Genomic DNA, 19,548 nt, shown 5'->3' with positions numbered 1-19,548 from the left:
ATTTCTATGTAAGGACTATGATTCTACTTAGACACTAATATACTTGTGCATTCATTCATTCATTCATTCACTCACAAGTGTATCAAGTGGTCAACATATGTCAGGTGTTTTATCTGTTTCTGATGGCATAAATGGTCTTCCTGAAATTGGTTTATAATACATGCTCAGACAAAGGATGCCTTGTGTTTTGATCATTATAAACATCTAAGCATTCCTACAGCTAACCAGTATGTCCATTTTCAATGTACTTTTCTTTAATTTATAATTGCTGCTGTGAGTTTCTAATAGGTTCCAGTAAGGAGTCTGTATTTGGACCATTGTAGAATTCCAGGATTTGCAACTTTTGATGCAATCCTGTATTTCAATCATAATTGTATTAGCTACAATTATGACAAATGTTAATGCTTGTCTAACAGTTACTTAGTGCAAACATTCCACTTGTACATGGTCTACATCTTAGAGTATGTCAACTTACCAAATTCTGGTGACCTGTGGCAGTACATTCTATCATGATCACAATTTTATTGATAGCTAAGACTTGATAGCCTGTTTGGCCAATTGGCCTCATTGGGCAACTTGAGTTTTCACAGGGCAACTTGAGTTCTGATTTTCCACCATCTTCCAAGTATCAGATTGTCCAGGGGAGTGGAAAAGATAATTTATAGTAAAGAGTGATTGGAAGGGTGGACCCATAAGCCACCCTATTAATAGGATTGGAACTTTTTGACCTGTCACCTAGGAGACATCGGAGAGAACTCCCATTGGCCTCCCCTGCACCACATACAACAGAGACTGAAGCATGGTCGTACTTCCCCCACACCAGCTTACCTTCTGAGTCTTGGGCATGTCAGTGTGGCGCTGGGCCCGGATGGAACGAGCTGACTTTGTAGGCTTCAGCGGAGCACAGTACATCTCCAGCCTCCTCAGATCACAGCTCCGGAAGCAACACTCATCCACAATGCCCGTCTGTGGTGCCCTCCGAATGCTGGAGCCATAGCCTGTGGGCTTGTCTGCACAAAATCAGAGTGGCCTGGTGTTAGAACCGCCTATGTTCACAGACTTTCATCTATCCCCTGATGTCTTTCTTCTTCCCATCAAGTCTACATGCTTCTCCAACATGTCGTCCCTTTCTTGAAGTTTCTCCAACATGCCTGACCCAGTTCTTTCTTCTAGAGTATGTTCCCTGGAGTTCTAGCGTACTCATGAGTAAGACTTCATTTTCCATGCACTTTATTTGTATTAAGTCTTCCTATGCTCTTAACCTATATTTCAGGATCCTGTCTGTGTCCAGTCCTATCACCCTTCTTTTTATCGTCTTAGTTGGAAGGCTTTTAAGAGTTCTAGTTCAAACAAAATCACAGATCGAGTTTCTTAAAATGCCGTAAACATATTGTTTTATAGTTTAATTGATAAGGTATTGTGGTATTGGGAGGATACAGTATGTTACTCTGGAGTGCACACATATTTAACCATCAACTGACGGCGTTTAGGTTGTTTATCATCTCAAACATTTGAGCAAGAACACCTTTGGATGCGCGGCGCTGGGAAACTGCATCTTCTCAAACACATAGTAAATGCATCAAGTTTTAGCTGTAGGGAAACTCAGCGGCTCTTTTATCAATTATTTACTTTGTAAATTAAACTGCATACAAGCAAAGTTTGAAGTCAAAGCTCTATCTTTCTTTAATTGGTGGGAAAACCGAGACTCAGAGTTTGATGTAATTGGAAGAGTTGGGATTCAAACTCTGATCTAGCTGCTGTCAAACCCATGAACCTCAAGGAGCCCCGAGAATACTGATGGATAACCCTAGAAAAGCAGCGTAAGCTCTGTAGGTCTCGATCTAATTGTATCAATTATAATCAATGACATATTTCTTGTCAGAATTGAGGATAAGATAAAATGATGTATTACATAATGTATATTACCTGCCACAGAAGAGATCTTAACTACATATTAGGATCTTTTCCAAGGTCTTACATGATATATAAAAAACCCATTGTTGCTATTGACCATATGCAGAAATCTGGAAACTTAGAACTGATTACATCATTAGTGGGGAAGGGGCTTGCCCAGTTGCCCCAGAAAGCCTGGACCAACCATTTCTGTTTCCTACAGAAGAAACTGCTGGAGTAAAACAAGCAAAGCTAAATGGCAGTGAAACTATGGATATCAAACCCACTTTGATATTTGCACATCAATTAGATGTCGTTATTGGCCAAGGAGGTATTGGGTTGATTTGATCTTGGTTTTGACCACACTTTTACTGGCTTTGATGCACTACTGTATGGATAACATTTGATTTGATTCACACAAGATGTGAAGCCGTGTTGTCTTAGATAGGGGCACAACATTTTGGTCTGTTCTCATCTACTTTCCATCCTTTGGGAGGTGGGATGCTCACCATTTCTTTGATGAGAGAGTCGTACAGCACAAGAATTCAATTAGCAACCTGATATATGCTTAGTCTTACTTTCCAACCCAAGAAGGCGTGGCATTAAATAAGACTTATAATCACATAGGTAATGACACAATACTTAAGATTGGGGGTTAAAAATCAAAGTCTCCAACTATATTTTCAGCTTCCTCACCAGGGAGACTAACATCATAGCAATGGCCTGCGTTCACACTAGCTTGGCTGCCTCACCACTGGAGAGGCCAACTGTTCATGGTGTCTTCTAAGAACCCAAATGTCTTCCTGATGCTTGGCACAGGAGCCTTGCTGCTGCTTCCTCACACAAGGAAGGCTTATTCATGGGGCAGCTGGAGGTAGTAACTTACTGAGGGTGTATTTGTGGTCTCTCTGGGACGGATCTGCTCGCGCTGTCTCTCTGTCTCTTTGTGTCTCTGTTTTTGTCTCTGTTTCTCTCTGTCTCTGTCTCTCTCTTGGAGAAGACCCTGTGGGCTCCTCATGGCTGTGGGCTTTGGGAAGGACCAGGCAGCTGGTCCCAATGGAGTCTCAGCAGCACTGTTACTGGCCATCGGAGAGGAAAGACTAACATAGAATTGGACTTGGGGCTTTTGTTTGCCAGCCAGGCCCTGGCAAGTTCAAACTGGCTAGTCCCCTGGGCAATGTAAACAATGTTTTTTTTGTTTTCCTGACTTTTTTCTTTAATAATCTTTTCCTGGGACTATAAATTAGAGGAAAGACACAAATGGATACACATGGCTCTTGTAATCCACTAAGGACTTCTGCATAGTTTTCTAACTGACTAACCAGTTAGGACTAGAGGATCCATTTGGATTTTCTTTGCAGGTAGGGGCAAAGGAAAGAAGAGGCCTATCTCTTTTTCTATACTTATCACAAGAGTAACCTTCATGTAGTGAGTGTCTGTTTGTAGTACATGTTTCATAAAGGGCCTGATTTTATTTTTTGTTGTTTTAATCACTTAAATTTATTCTTTTTAAAAAATTGGATATTTTATGTATTTACATTTCAAATGTTACCCCCTTTCCCCATTCCCCCCTCTCCAATCCTCCTTCCCCCTGCTTCTATGAGGATGCTCCCCCTCCCACCCACTCACTCCCACCTCACTGCCCTGGCATTCCCCTACACTGGGGAAATGAGCCTTCACAGGACCAAAGGCTTCTCCTCCTGTTGATACCAGACAATGCCATCCTTTGCTACATATGTGGCTGGAGCCATGGGTCCCTTCCTCCATATATACTCTTTGGTTGGTGGTTTAGTCCTTGGGAACTCTTGGGGAGTGGGGGGGGTCTTGGTTGGTTGATATTATTGTTTTTCCTATGGGGTTGCAAACCCCTTCAGCTCCTTGAGTCCTTTCTCTAACTCCTCCATTGGGGTCCCCATGCTCAGTCCAATGGTTAGCTGTAACCATCCTCATCTGTATCCGTAGGGCTCTGGCAGAGCCTCTCAGGAGACACCCATATCTGGCTCCTGCCAGCAAGCACTTCTTGGCATTAGCAGTAGTGACTGGGTTTGGTGCCTGCATATGGAATGGATCCCAGGTGGGGCAGTTTCTTAAGAAACTGATTTCTTAATTGTTGATTATGGAATAGTTATTTGATGTTTGGGATTAGGGTTGTAGTAGTTCTTCCAGAAACTTCTAAACCTTGGCCAGTTCAGATATAACTGTTTTCACAACTCAGGCTTATGGATTAGAAATAGAGATGGGTGGGGGATTTCTGGGACCTGTTTAGGACTTCTTCCATTTCAAGCACTTCTCAGTTAATCTTACTTCTGTGATCTTCGCTTGCTCCAAAAGAAAGATACCAGCCATTATCTTTGGATAACCAAAAACATTCCCATGCGTTACATGATCCTGCTTGGTGACTTTCAACAGCCATGAGACTTTTCAGAAGATGAAACGCACAGTAATCATCACCTGAGCAAAGAACAGCACCCGTGCTTTGTACCTAGCTTGCTCTATCTCTCAGAGGAACTCGGAGTTTAATGTAGTTCCTTTAGTGCTTTCCAGGCCACAGCCTGATGGAGGTTGAAGCAGAAAGCTTAAGGATTTTTGTACAATGTTCGATTAAGAAGTCTGATCTTCTATCTGTATCCTTTTTAGAAAAGGCTGTTGGAGTGTAATATACACATGTGGACTTTCCCATGAACAGAACAACCAGCTATAGTCTTTCTAGCTACCATAATTCTAAAGGGATATTTGTCTTTGCCAATTCATAATGATTACAATGGAATCATTGTACTTTATTCAAAATTTATGAATGTAGCAAATGTTTACCGATTGCTGCTTAAAGTTTAATTCATCCTTTGAAGTCTCCTATAGACTTCATTTTAATCGCTACCTCTCAGCAATTGAGGGACCATGATTGTGGGTCAAAGTCTTAGATTTTTCTTCAACAACCTCCTATAAGTCTTTTATTTTTTTGAGAATCCTAATAAAAGTATTTACTGTTGTGGTCTAAAATAGGAAAATTAATGAAATACAGTTTATCAGCTGGGCAATCCAAGAAAATCTCCCTGGCACCTTTTTGATACAAATGAGTCTCTCAATCACATCTAAATTAAAGGGCATTTTAGTCATTTGATTACTTTCGTAACGAGGTGGAACTAGCTGTTACGTCATTGCCTTTAAAAACTCCCATTACATATTCGATTCTGATTGGTTCAGTCAGAATTATCAGGTAAACAGAAAACAAAATTGTCTTAGCGTAAAAGATTTTAAACATTTTTGTTACCAAAAAATAAGGTAAAGAAATGTAGGGAAGTCTCCCCTGCAGAAAACAGGTAAGGCTGTACAAACACCTGTGGGTCATTGTAGGAGAAGAATTCTATATCGGAAAGTAGACAGCTCCTGTGGTCTTTTCTATGTCAGAGATTGTATAGAAAATCTTGGCTATATATTCGGCCTAGTTGGGAAACACGCTATCTTCAAGAAAGAGCTTTAAATGTGTTTAAACTTAGAAGATGGAAATTAATGATCATTTCAGTTCTTAGGAATGCTCAAAACCACTTACTGTCTTTAGCCAATGCAACAGTGAAAGACGGGTGACTGGGATAGTACCTTTTGCAATGAGACACAATCTGGGGATTCTCTAACCTTGTCTATCTACTTAACTGTTTACCTGCGTAGCACTCCACAGATGTTTTGCTGACAAAGACTTAACATTGAAAATGTATAGTAGATATGTACCTGGGTCCTCATGTGGATCTCCTAACAATGGGAGATGACTCTGTTGCCATCCTTTAGATCCCTTCCTCTAGTTGTGCTGCCTGGTCAGGCCTCAGTGGGAGAGGTTGCATTTAGCTGTGTTGCAACTTGATGTCCCAGAGTGGACAGGTACCTAAGGGGAGGGGTTTCCCCTTCTCTAAGGAGAAGGGCAGGGGTTAATGGGGAGAAGGACTTGTGAGCATGGGACTTGAGGAGAGGATGGAGGGGACCATAATCAAGTGAATAAAAAAATAAACTAAGGCAAAAAGGAAAATTTATAATAATTATTTTGTCAGTAGTTTGGGTTCAGAGGTTGCTTAGTATATAGACCAAAGGCAGCTTTCCAGACAGGCTGGCCACCACTCAATCTAGATTTCTGAATCCACTGTGAATAGGCATAATGTTTAGTCATAACATGAGCCAACGAAGAGACTTCCAATGGTTAAACACACAGCCTCTATAATAGTAGCACTTCCCTTTAAATAATGCATGGTCCGTGGAGTAATTCAAGAATCTTCAGGGCAAATTTGCTAGTTACAAGGGTTTTGGGTAGAACTGTGGTATCATCAAAACCACACCAATTAGCTGAGTATCACATTTTGTCATGGATGCAAGCAACTGAACTCCCCTCCTTCTCTGAGGAGAAGGATGCACTTCTGAGATTTAACTGGGGCCGTCGTTTCTAGAGCAAAGAGTTGTGCCATTAATCAGGAGTGAAACTATGCCTACTAACCTACACACATCTTTGTTTCTCACCAGTTTCTGGAAATGTATTTGAGACACAGTACTTTACCTTGATTCTCTGTGAAATTTCCCCTTCTGATTATTGAGAAAGGTTTTTGTTTAAACTGTCGTTGGAAGGAGGAAAATATTGATTTGTTGCATCAATATTTAAATGATGACAAATGCAAACATTTTCAAATTAGGAACTTAACCTAGTTTTGAAGATATATGCTTATTCCTTTCTGAGTTACAAAATAAACAATTCTTTAAAACCGTTCTTAATAGGAGGAAGAGGTACCAAAGTGTAGAGCTTTTCCTTTTATAAATTAAATTTAGTTTTTAAAATTAAAAACAGGATGAAAAGGCAAGAAAATTCAGGTTGGGGTTTGGGGTGATTTCTAGAAATCTCTCAGTAATGTGTCTGATAGAAAATATAAATGATACTGTTGAATAATACACAATCTGCACTTAACTTTTATTAGCTGAAGATTGATTTCACAACCAAATATCACAGTTAGGATCTGTAAAAGCCAAACCCTAGTTTTCTTATATAAATTATTATTATTATTATTATTATTATTATTATTATTATTAGTAGTAGTAGTAGTAGTAGTAGTAGTTATTTATTTATTTTGCCAATCTCTAGATTCGCTGACAATACAGACTAAGTCTTCTTAAGTTAGTATTGGTCAATGAGAACCTTATCTAATAGAAATCAATTCAGTTGACATGAATTTTCACTGCATATTAGTAGGAAAGTTCTGAAAATTATATAAGGAGCAGTCTTATAGCTGTCCAGTAAAATTTCTTTTGTTGTCTCTGGACCTAATGCACCATGAGCACACAATGTACCACTGAACTAAGCACCTAATCCTACATTTTAGCATTTAATGTCCTTCCTCCACCCACCACTCCTTCCTTCCCTCCCTCTCTCCCTTCCTCCCTTTCTCACTTCCTCTTTTCCCTCCTTCCTAAATTTGTTTCTTGGAGACAGGGTTTCGCAACATAACTCAGACTGGCCTTAACCTTGAACACAGGAGCTCTAATCTCCCTGAGTGCTGGGACTATAGATTTAAGCTACCACTCCTGGAAACAGTTTAATTTTCATTTGTCTAAATGGAAATTGCTTTCCAATCTTTCCTTCTCTGATAGCTTCATGTGGAAAACGGACATATTTCGTAATTCCCAATATAAGGAAAACTATGATAAAACATTGCAGGGTTGATATTTCCTGAGTCCATAATACATATATTTAGTGTGTCTGAGAGTCAATAGTTCATTCTTTAAAAACTTTGTAGCAGTCTTATTTAATTTAAACAAACTACTAAGACGTGCAGGGCTGTATGCTTAGAAAATGTGTAGAAAGAGAATTCATTGTTGGACTTGTCAACAGCTATTTATGATAATGTGGGTTTGTACCCATCTACTCACACAGGTTAGAGAATAAAGTGAGTCATAACCAATATTGAAGTTTTTCCAACTAGGATTACTTGACGAAGGTTTAAAGCCTGTATTTGCCAATAATGCCTGACCGAGCCTTCCCCATGTTCAGTCTACCTACGTTCAGTCTTGCACGTCTGTGGAAGGATCTTTCCAAAGCTTGACCTTTGTCTTCTGAAAAAGTGCACACTGAGAAAATGTTCTCTTTTCTGTGAACTATGTGTCAGAAACAGTCCCGACAACCTATCAAATTTAGGCATCGATTTCACTTTTGACCTACGTTAATTTTTAATTGGCAGTTTTTTTGCTAGCCTACTACTTCTCAGTTGGGTGAGGTCATCTTTTCTAGGAATCATGGCCCTCTATTACCCATCCCACCCCACCACTCAGCAACCCTTTCCCATCTACTAAGTCCCTATAATGCCAAAGACCAAAGTCTCCTTGTTACCCAATCATGTCAGTGTTTATGTATCTCTGGGTCTAAAACGGATGAAATGAAGCATTAGGATGTTGAACGTTTCTTGAGACTCTCTCTCTCTCTCTCTCTCTCTCTCTCTCTCTCTCTCTCTCTCTCTCTCTCCCACCCCCAAACACAGGAGCAGGTGTGGGAAGGATATTTGGGTGCCCTTTGTTTCAAAGGTCAGAGAGTTAAAGTACAATACTTAGGGGCAAGAGCAACTGAGATTCAAAGCAGAGAGATTACTGCTTTAAGACTCTTTGGAGAAATGGGCTGACAGAGTGGGAAGCAATGTGATGTATTACTTTAGCCTGATACAATGCCCTGGAGGATGAGCGTCTTGCCAGGACAGCAGAATTTACTAGCTTGGGGCTTATTCCAAGGCTTGAAGGAGATAGATATAGCCAACAAAATTATACTTTGGCAAAAGAAGTGCTTCACTGCACAGAACTGTTGTCCTAAGGGAACAGTTTGGTTTATCAATGTCTAAGGTGAAAGGTAATCAAATATCAAGAGGTCATTTTTGTGTTGGAACTATTTCAATGGGGCTCTCGGTGTAAGTTAGGTACCATTAACTAGTTAAGGTGATTTCTTCCATTTGCAGCACAGGACTGAATCTGAGCCATTCCAGTAATGCTTCCCACATCAATGGTGAAGACAGGGGAATGAGTAGTTAAAGCCCAGGGTATGGAGTCAAACCATTTAGATGCTTTCTCTTGCTCAACTGCATTGGGATGGGACCAAATCTAAGATTCTGATCTTTATCAGTAGACTTGCTATACCAAACTATCTTCTAGAAATTCTGATAATATTAAGTAGCGCTTTGCCTGATGGCTGCTGTGCAGTGAACGACAGACATATTGGCTATCTGTATTATTGGGTCATGCTGATTAGCATGGGGATTAGGGCAAGAATTGTCTTCCTCCCTCCCTGTTTAGAATGCACCCCTCCTACCCCTACCCAAAGGAGAGTCTGTTTGAAATGGGTTTTCAGGATAGACAAGGCTATCTTCATTTAGGTAAATAATAACCACTCCCTTGAGAGGATGGCTAAAGTTTATGTTGTGTAAACCAGCCTGACTTGGTTGGACTCTCCAGTCACATCTAATGGCCTGATGCTAGATAAGCCTACCTTTGCCCACTGCTGCCTTTGGTTCCTCCCAAATAATCTGCTAGTTAAAGCCATTGCGTTTCCATATCCAGCTTATGTCAAAACGACTTGCAAGGCATGAGATGGGTGTGGGCTGAGCACAGGATCAGAGAGGTTAGCGTCACACTTTCCAACACTGTCCTTTCCTGTGTCCTTCACCCTTCCTCCCACCCTTAAGTTTGCCTTTCCCGGTTCAATAACGAGGGCCATTTGGTGTTATTTTTTCCTCACTAATGACTATCAGGCAGGAAGCTCATGCCATGCTGAGTTGATGGTAGGCTAGGAATTAGATACTAGTTCCCCTCCTTAAATAATCAAAAACTAGGGACTCCTTCCTGCCAGGTCTGCTTTGGGAGTGAATAGTTACGAAGCATCCAGGATTACCAGACTGCTAACCACTACTTCATCTTGGACTTGGGCCTGGAGGAGGTAGAAACTCTGAGAGAAGGAATGTGAACTGGAGCTGAGGAGCCACAGTTTTGAGCCTCAGCGTTCTCCTCCTCCTTTCTCTTGACGAAACATTGAGACAAAAGTTGTCAGAGAGTCTGGCTCCAATCTGGAGATAGTAGCCTTGCCATTAGTACTATCTCCTTCCCACCCGCTGTTATTGTTGGTTCCTCTTAGCTGTGATGGGAGCTTTGTAGTCAAAACACAAGGCGTTCATGATTAGAGGGCAATACCTCTCTTTCTGGTGACACAGAGAGATGAATCAGACACAGGGGGTGGGGGGATTAAAAAACACTCTTTATTTTTAGTTTCATCCCAGTGTATTGATATTCTCTCTCTCTCTCTCTCTCTCTCTCTCTCTCTCTCTCTCTCTCTCTCTCTCTCTCTCTCTCTCTCTCTCTCTTTCTCTGCAACTTTGGCACCTGCCCTGGGTTCTCAGGGGTCCTATTTCCTGTCAATCTCCTTTACTCAAGTTTCTGGGTCCTTTTTTGGGGGGGTTCTTTTGTTTGTTTTTTTTTTTTGTATGGCACACATCTGAACTTTTTCCCAGGGGTGGTTGTGACAGGGTCAGTGTGGCAGGTAAAGGGGTCATAGCTGCCAAGGAAGTCTGGCATGTCTGAAGGGAGAGCCTTGAGAGGTGGAGGCCCTGAAAGACGGGCATCCAGGCTTACACCAGAGAGGAAACTGTTGGAAACTGGCCTTCGCAGCAGCAGCAGAAACAGCTCTTGGCATTATGGCAGGGGAAAAGGCAGCCAGAGTCAACGACAGATTGAAACACACAGAGAGAGAGAGAGAGAGAGAGAGAGAGAGAGAGAGAGAGAGAGAGAGAGAGAGAGAGAGAGAGAGAGAGAGGAGGGTGGGCAGGAGGAGACAGTTTGGGTGTTACACATCATAAATAACTTCCGGATGTGTACTGAGATGCCAGTTGGGTTGTGTGCGACAGTTCTTTCATGCTGGTATGTCAACACTGCTGTTCTCTGACTGGAAGGTTCTAGAGAGTGTTTCTATAGCACCCAGTGCTGAGCCATACACAGCCAGGAGAAAGGTGGCGCTGTGGTATATTGGGAGCAATACTGGATCTCAGTCTTATACATGTCACCCAGATTCTCAGAGATTCATTCACATGGACAAGCTAAACTTGGGGTAACATCAGGCACCCTCACTGGAGCCCCGGCTCTTCACAGTGTTAGGCTATGTGCTTCCCACTTTGTAGATAGATAATGTTTACATATGGTACACAAATGCTTTCAGAAGTTAAGAGTAACATAGCAGTGAAGAGGGGTCTGATAAGGGGCTTGGAAGTGTCTTCTCTGACTAGTTTTAGATATAAGCAAGCTTCCTCAGCTCAACTTAAGGACAGTTAAGACCAGTGTTAGGCTCAATAGCCAAAAAGTGAAGAAAATGTCAAGTTCTGATGCACCATTAATGGGCAAAGACCAGAAAATCTGTGGGGACTTCAGAGGCCACTAAAGGTTGGGTCAAGTGTAAGTTAGAAAAATAGGAAAGAACTCACCAGAAGGTTGTCGGAAACAATAGGAAGAAACTAACTACATACTGCTAACCAAGAAGCTAATGAAGAGGAGCTGTTTCTCATTGCATTGGGATTTGCAAATGAGCCTTGCTACACAGAAGAGTGCTTGTAAAATATTCCTGAACTCTTTAAAAGCTTCGCTTTATTTTGTATGTGTGAGTGAATGAATGCTTCATCTGCATATATGTGTACACACAACATGCCTGGAGCCCATGGAGGTCAGAAAAGAGTGTGGGTGCACCTGAAACTGGAGTTACAGACGGTTGTGAGTGCTGATAGGGGTGCTGGGAATGGAACCCTGGTCCTCTACCAGGACATTAAGTATTTTTAACTGCTAAACCGCCTTTCTAGTCCTGTTTAATTTTTTTTAAACCCTTTAACAGGTCCTTTACTATTATTCTTTTGTTTTACTTTATTCCTATTATTTACAAGGTCCCATCTTCAGAAGGTAATAAGTGGTTCTCTGTGACAGGCAGGAAGGATATTGATATTGTTGATTAGAATGTTTAATGTCCTGGTACTCAGTGGGGGTTTAACTCCCTGACTTCCGTAACGTCTGTCAGTGGAGTATGGGCCTTCTGTGTGAGATTGCCTTCTTATGAGGTGGGCACACGCAGTTTCCTCAGAAAAAACTACTTTAGAGTATACAGATTATACTTTCTCACCTTAGATAATATAAATGGGCAACATGGCAGGCTGCCATGTTGTCCCAGGGGCCAACATCAGGTAATGTGTTTTTCAAGTGCCCCCCCTGTTCTAATTCTCTCTCTTTCTCTTTTCCTCCTCTCTGTTTCTCTCTCTGTGTTTCTCTCTCTCTCTCTCTCTCTCTCTCTCTCTCTCTCTCTCTCGCTCGCTCTCTGTAAAACCAACTCTTTCTACGGTTTCTGAAATTTTTACATGTATATAAGAAGTTCTTAAGCCAGTCAGAATATATTACTTGTCAAAGTACCAAGCAAGCATATAAAGAGAAGCCGGATGGTTTATTTATAGTGTATAGGCACATATTAATAAATAATTTTGTTGTTTTAGGGCATTTTAGATAAAAGTGAACTTGTTAGATCATTATCAATGTTCTCTGTGGATTTTTTCCTGTCACGGTTCTTATCCCTTCTCCCTGGCATTTGGTTTCCTGAATATAATCAAGAGACCTTATGTGTTTTCTTCAAACTCTTGCACTTTAACTTTTGAAAAAAAAAAGTCTTTGGATATTACAACAAAGTCAGAGTCAACTAAAGTGGTTTCTCAGCAAGCTTTTGGCAATCATGGAGCATGTTAGCTTTGAGCCATTATACTCCCAACCTAGTCCCACCCAAAGGAAGTGAGCTGTGAATGAGCAGACAAAGAGAGAGACAGAGACAGAGAGACAGAGACAGAGAGAGACAGGGAAAAGAGGAGAAGAACGGAGAAGGCTGACTGAGGGAGGGCAAGAGAGTCAAGTAATTGCTTGACTCCAAGTTAGAAGATGTTCTCATCTTTATTTCATCTGGGACCAATCTCATGCCTACGTTCCAAAACTCATTAAATGCTTTTTAGCAAATATAATTCTCCACCAAGGGGGAAAAACAATTCTCTTAATTATTTTACTAAATTCAGCATAGAAAAACCACTTTGGGGTTGTGATATTGGATAGAGAAATCACATTTTTACTTGCTTCTTTTTTTTTTTTTTTTATTACAAGCCTAAACACAGAATGGCCCCAGCACTCTGCCCTGGGACTTGGTCTGAGGCAATGGCCTTTTGGCCTTCTGACCATTCACTCACTTCTGCGAATTTCCTTTCTGAGAACTGGAGACCGTTGCCTCAGAAGTCATTTTCCAATTCTTCGAAAAACTTATTCACAGTTGCCGAATGAATTGGCCTCATGGAGAGCAGGCGGTGTGAGACCTAATGTGACACACAGCTGGGAGGAATATTTGCTGCAGGGACACCGTGCCAGCATGACTGCTTGTGGTTCCCTCCTCCATCTGCCCGCTTTTGCTCAGACCTAGGTTTAGAGAAGCTTCAGGGGTACTAAATAAATTCTGTCCTTACTTTAGCAGAAATTAGGGGGCTAATGGTGTCTTCTGATTTGTGGTCCTGCCATGGGTTAACCTTCTCTCCATTTTTTCAGCCTGCTTTTCAGGACCCCTTTCTTCATAATCCCATGCAAGTTTTCTCATCTTTAAAGCCTAGAGACCTGTGATGGGTATGGTCTATACAGGCTCTATCATGAGAAATACATGTGTTTTCAAGCAAGAACTACATCTATAAATGGGCTAATGACAAGATATGACCCTCAAGGTCTCCTAGCCATTTCAGTAGAGTAAAGATAGAGGAGACAAGTGAAACTTTTGGCTTCGAGTAGTAGCAGTTCTGCTAAGAACCAGCAGAGAACCCCTCAGGTACTCCACTCTATTAGGTATCTTGCTATAGCTGTGATAAACTAAAAATAACTTCAGGAAGGAAGAGATTAGTTTGACTCACAATTTCAGTTCACGATTAGCTGGCTGAGTTGCTTTGAGCATGCTTCTGTGTCAAGGCAGAAAGCAGCATGCTAGAAAGGGCGTGGTGGAGGAATGTATTTTATTTCATGGAGGGATGGTGAAACAGGGGAAGAAAGGGAGAGGGAAAAGAAAGAGGAAAGGAGGAGGAGATGGAGGGAAAGATATGAATAGATAAGAAATGCCCTTCAAAAGCATGGTCCAGTGATCTCCTTCCTCAAGCCTCACCCTAATCCTCAATAGTCCAATTAGGTGTCATCCATTTCTTAAGCAAATATTTTTATTATCTAAGCACATGTCAATTACACCACAGGCTGGGAACCCCGGACTCAGGATATAAAGCTGTAGGCATCACTTCATGTTTCAGTCTGTTGCACCTGGACTGTAAACTCAGGGAAGAAAGAAGAGGACTTCAGAAGAGAACAATAAGAGATGGATGGCGTAGGAACACTTTCATCTACTCTGAAAGGCTCACCAATTTGTCCCCACCTCCCCACTAACATAAACTCTCCTCATCTCTCTGCTTCTGAATCAAGAAGATACTCAAATAAAGGTCAGTTGATGAGTCCACACCTCTCTACTACTTCTCACTGAACGGGAGAGACTTGGTTTACAGAGACTTGCCTTTGGCAGACGTTTCTTGCAGTGGGAAGATGACCCGTCATAAATTCCTCACATTCTTCACAACATCCATGCCTTCTTTGGCCAAACCTTGTCCTTTGTGCTCCATAGGCCACAAATCACCCCTTGCTTCTCTTTTCAGGCTGTGTGTGCATGGTCTAATGCTCTTCTTTTAACCCAAGTCCCTCTCTCGCCCTTGGCTGTGGCTCTTGGCATATGAATCCTCTCACAGCCCCCATCTGGGTTAGTCATCTGAGGCATCTCCAGCTGTGTTGCTCCAATCCTTCTACCTAACTTAGGATGCTTGCTGCCTTTTCTTCAAATGTCAGAGTCGCTAAGGAGGCTATGCTACCTAACCTGAAGTCTAAAATTCTCTAGCCCAAACTTATACAGTGTAGCATAGACAACGCTTCCATAGAAAGAAGAACACAGATGGAGGTTGATGCCTAGAGGAAATCCACTAGCGAGTGAGCCAAAGGGCATAGTAAAAAGACAGAGATACAATCCATTAAACACTGCTGCCTTTGTCACTTCTAGAAAAACGGAAGCCTTTCCAACAACACTTGGTCAACAGCGTCTTCCTTTTAAGTGATTTCTATTGTCCTTTTCATGTCTTATTACTTTCTATGTCTTATTTATATCTTTATAGCATCTACCTGGGGTGGGCATTATGCCTATATCCATTTAACACATCTGGAAGCCGAGATTTACCAAGATTAAGTTGTAACTTAGTTGATGAAGTAGCAGAATCAAGCCACCTTCCTGGAAATACTCTAAAAGAGGGAGGACCATTAGTGAGATATGCATACCACGTGATAGGAGTGAAGGGTATAGGGGAGGTCTTTTAAGCTGAGCCTTCAACTCAAGTATTCAAGCATTTGCATTAAACAGTTTTCTCCTGGGCCCTGGGGTGAGTTCTAGAATGGAATACGTGGCTTTTGCCCCTGGGAGACATGTTTTTGAACTTCTGCCACCAAGGACACAGCTTGGGGACGTTGGATGCTCACATGTCATCTGTAAAACCATGACTCATTTTCAGACAGGGATACTCAGCTCCATCAGATAGCTAGACAGTTTCACTTATGTTAACCAATATTAAAATAATGAAGTTCACCTATGACTCAAATTTCCCAACAAATTGTATTACTAGTGTTTTTGCAATTTGTCCTCATCTCATCTGGAGGTAGATAATTACGATAAAGCTATAGTCGCAGACAAAATGCAATGTAATGTTGCATTTCTTTAATTAAAATCTAATTAATTATTTAATTTATTTAGTTAAAATAATGTTTTATTGTAAGGATTTCCCATGTTGCCACCCGATCTTCAAATTCATAATTTTCAAGGTGCAGAATATTTTATTGGGTAGATTTATCATCCTTAGATTCTTCATTTTTGTATTACTACATATTTTGGCTATTTTCAGTTTTATTATTGTTTTAACTAATGCAGCAATTAAGTGTTTTTGTAAAGATCTACTAGATCATCTATAAGAGGGAATGTTCAGAAATCCAGTTGTTGAATCAAAGGATATTCTCCAACAGTCCTATTTTGATGACAGACTGCTTTTTCACTATAAGAACCAGAAAGAATTTAGTCACCAAAGCAGATAATTATATCCAGATTTTCTTTCGGTGCTCAGAAGGAGAAAGTTAAGGTGAGGCCCAAAGAGGAAGCATACCTGCGTCCCATGAATTAGAATAAAGGAACCACTTCCTGTTTTCAATTACTAGTGCTGTTTCCTATGAAGGGAACATGGGGTGTAACCAAGCTTGAGTTTGGCATTCAAAGGTTTAGCAAGTAGGAGAAAAACCAAGGGAAATGAAATCGATGACAAGAAATCCTGCTTCTCAATTTTCAAAAGCACTATGTACCTATGAGGTTTCTTCCCTAAGGAGGCACTCAAGGGTCACAGCTGCCGCAGCAACACACTACCCCAGGGGACGCAGTAGACTTTCCCCTCCCAAATAACAGAAGCTTCTTTTGAGCTAAAGTACTCTCTGGAGAACTGGGCTCTTTTCAACCTTCTTTGAGGGGCAGGGCACCTAAGTTGCTGACGATCTAACTTCCCATCTAAACAAAAAAAAACATGGGCAACCATGTGTGTTCTTCTGTTACCACATTATTCATTCACAGAGTTTTATTTAGTACCTACTCTGTAGTCTAGACACTCTTCTCAGCAAATAATATGAAGGATGTGACAGATCAATACACCCATGATCTCAGTGACTAATGGCAGTCTTATTGGATACTGCGGTGGAGGGATGCTGAATTCAACACCTCAGTGACGATTATCCAGAGAAAGTGTTTAAGTCTCCGTATAACACAAGAAAGTGAGTTTGGGTCCTGGGGTGTACTCTGCTCTATTTCTATTCCATTAACCTCTTTGAACATGGAAAACAAACAAAAGCAGTATTTAACTCTTTCTTTGCCTTTACCTTCTGTTTTTTTGAAGACTAGCCTACTTTTCTCATTTGGTTTTATGGACCTAAAACCCGGAAATGTCATCCATGTACTTCTAGGTCTAAACTTATGTCAGATATGTGGGCATTTCCTAAATGCTCATCGATACCTGTATTGACAAATAGTTCACAAACAGAAGCCATATGAAAAACATCTGGGCATTAGAGGAAACCTAACATCGGGGACTAGGGATTTGACAGCACTAAAATTCTGGCTGTGTGCAGTCCTAGGTTTGAGTTGGGACCACACATGCAGCACCATCACCACCATTACTACCACCGCTCACAATAATAACTACCAAGCAAACAAAAACTCCCAAGTATTGCAGCTAGTCTCTGTATTTCGAGGTCTTCTTTGTTAAAGGCATGATAATTGTACTTATCTCTACGGGTAACTTCAAATTAAGTGCAGAGAGAGCCTGGAGCATCAGGTGGCATACAGAAGGAACTTGAAAGATGCCACCTCAGATCACTTTTCTAAATATGACCCTGATGACTTGAGAGGGAGATTTTGTGGGAAGCTGATTTGAATGAGGAGCTTTTCTTGAGTTAAGACATTGGTTCCACTTCATCAAGCAATGTGACCCAAGTAAACTACTGAGCATCTCACGGCTCGTCCTAAGAGACAGCAGCCTCACACAGCTTGGGATGCGTACATGAGGAAGCACTTGACAAGTCTGTCATCCCTCAAAGAGTCAGTGATCAGCCCTTATGTACCGGACTTGGTGCTCCAAATGCAGATGAGGACAAAGGAGACAGATAGTTCCTGCCCCTCGTCCCCACCTCCTGGAACTTGGAGTTCATACTGTACGTCAGCATTATCGATCCGTACAGTCAACTTCCTCTGCAGCTATCTCCAGAGAAGGCCTGGCAGTACAAATCACTGTTACAGGTCTTCTGTCCTTTAGCCCTTTCAACAGCCCCACAAAATACCCGGAATTGTCCCCATTGTATAGGCGAACAATCCAAAGCTTCAAATGGCGGATGAATCTGAAGTTCTTTTCAAATGACAGGTCTTTGAGTCTCACTCCTGTACTCAAAGCTTCATGATGGAATGGATTTCTCTCTCATGAATATGTGGTGGTCCCTGTAGCAGCTAGTGGACAAGAGGACCAACACATCCTAGGATACACAATGAACACATACAGTGGTTCTCAAACTTAAGCTTTCATTGATATCACCTGGAGGGACTATTAAAACAAAGGCCAGTAGCCATGCCTCAGATCTCTGTTTCAGCCATTCTGGCCTAGTGCCTGAGAATTCACATTTTCAAGTTCTCAGTTGATCCCATTGCTTCTGTGTGGCACTGGATAGTGTCACCCAATGTCCCTGGATAATGCCTAGACTTGGATAGGACCCAGAAAGAAGAATGGAAAGAAGTAGCCATTGAGGGTGGCAAAACTGAGAAAGATCTCTTTCAAACATTTAAAATATGCCAGAGTATTTTCATATCTCTTTTGATGATTGCCTCATAAAGGTATCCATATGTTAGTCTGGTAGCAGAACCGATTTTATTGCAAATCAGAGAGGAAGGAAAAAAGCCCGTCAAAACCTTCCGAGGGAAGAAACAAAATGAAACAAAAACCATATGTTGACCTTTCCCCCTTCACTGTTCTTTATATTTTCACAGTCTGCGTCGGTCTGGATTCCAGTTAGTACCTGAATACAAGACGCTGGGTCTGAGGGTAGGAAATTAGAGCCTTAACAAGTCCCCTAGCCAAATCAGAAAGTTAGAAAAAGAGATTCCCTCTCATATTAAATGCTGCTTTTCTGAGTTCCATTTGCTTTTGAGCTTTCAAAGTTCTATGATGGGTGTTTCACCTCACCCCAACCCCACCCTGCTCAGTTGTAAAACAAGTCACAGAAGACAGGATTCACCAAAACCTATGTCCTTTTCTGTGCCTTCCACCTTTATTATCCCACAGGGTAATATAGAGAAGTTAAAAAAACAAAGTGGAGTAGGTTTATGATCAGCATTTAGAACTGTATCATCAAAACCTTCTTTCAGGACCATTCAGAACTGGAGCAAAAGGGGATGGAAGGAAGCACATCATTAATGATCACTTACAGAGCCAACTAGGGGCAACAGATGAGAGGACGTATGCGTGTGTGGAAAGGAGAATTACAACATTCTGTTTGTCGGTCAAGCTATACCCAGAGTTCTCAACATGTCTCAAGCAAGGCTTAGGATGGGTCTTGTTGCAAAAGCAGGATTCATCAATTGTGTCCGGAGAGAAGTGTCAGGGAGGAGCAAACAATGCTTTATTTCCAAGCCCGCCTCACACTAGGCTTCCTCAGAGCCTCTCATAGCTTTAAGCCAAATTGTACCCTGTGGGCAGCAGCTCCCAGCTGGTTGAATGAGGAAGGGTGGGGGGCAGAAGCTGTGGCCGATGTGATGATTACAACTTCCTCCAAGCCCCAATTTGCATTTTCCTCTTGAAAAACAAAAGAATTAGAGCTTTTAATCATTTTCGTCTAGGTTTCTACTTTCCACTGATTCTCTGGAGCTCTTCACATATCTTCTTCAAAGATCTATCTCTGGGATAGAGAAGATGGGAATGGTCTCACTCAACCAGAAGTCTGTTGTGTAGTCTCAGGGATGAC

The 19,548-nt window shown here is 41.5% G+C and overlaps 1 protein-coding gene across 9 annotated transcripts in view; it reads right to left on the bottom strand.

The window, feature by feature from the left end:
- The window catches only part of Igf1 (insulin-like growth factor 1), a 79,839-nt gene that overhangs the window by 22,103 nt on the left and 38,188 nt on the right, over positions 1 to 19,548 (bottom strand). For all 9 annotated transcript variants that reach the window (XM_063262981.1, XM_063262982.1, XM_006241193.5 and 6 more), the window contains one exon: positions 829 to 1,010. In XM_063262981.1, coding sequence (XP_063119051.1) covers positions 829 to 1,010 — 182 coding nt within the window. The remainder of the gene's footprint in view (positions 1 to 828; positions 1,011 to 19,548) is intronic.

The sequence above is a fragment of the Rattus norvegicus genome, chromosome 7, assembly GCF_036323735.1.
Source record: "Rattus norvegicus strain BN/NHsdMcwi chromosome 7, GRCr8, whole genome shotgun sequence".
In the NCBI taxonomy this organism is placed as follows: domain Eukaryota; kingdom Metazoa; phylum Chordata; class Mammalia; order Rodentia; family Muridae; genus Rattus; species Rattus norvegicus.
This window is presented reverse-complemented; position numbering and strand designations above follow the sequence as displayed.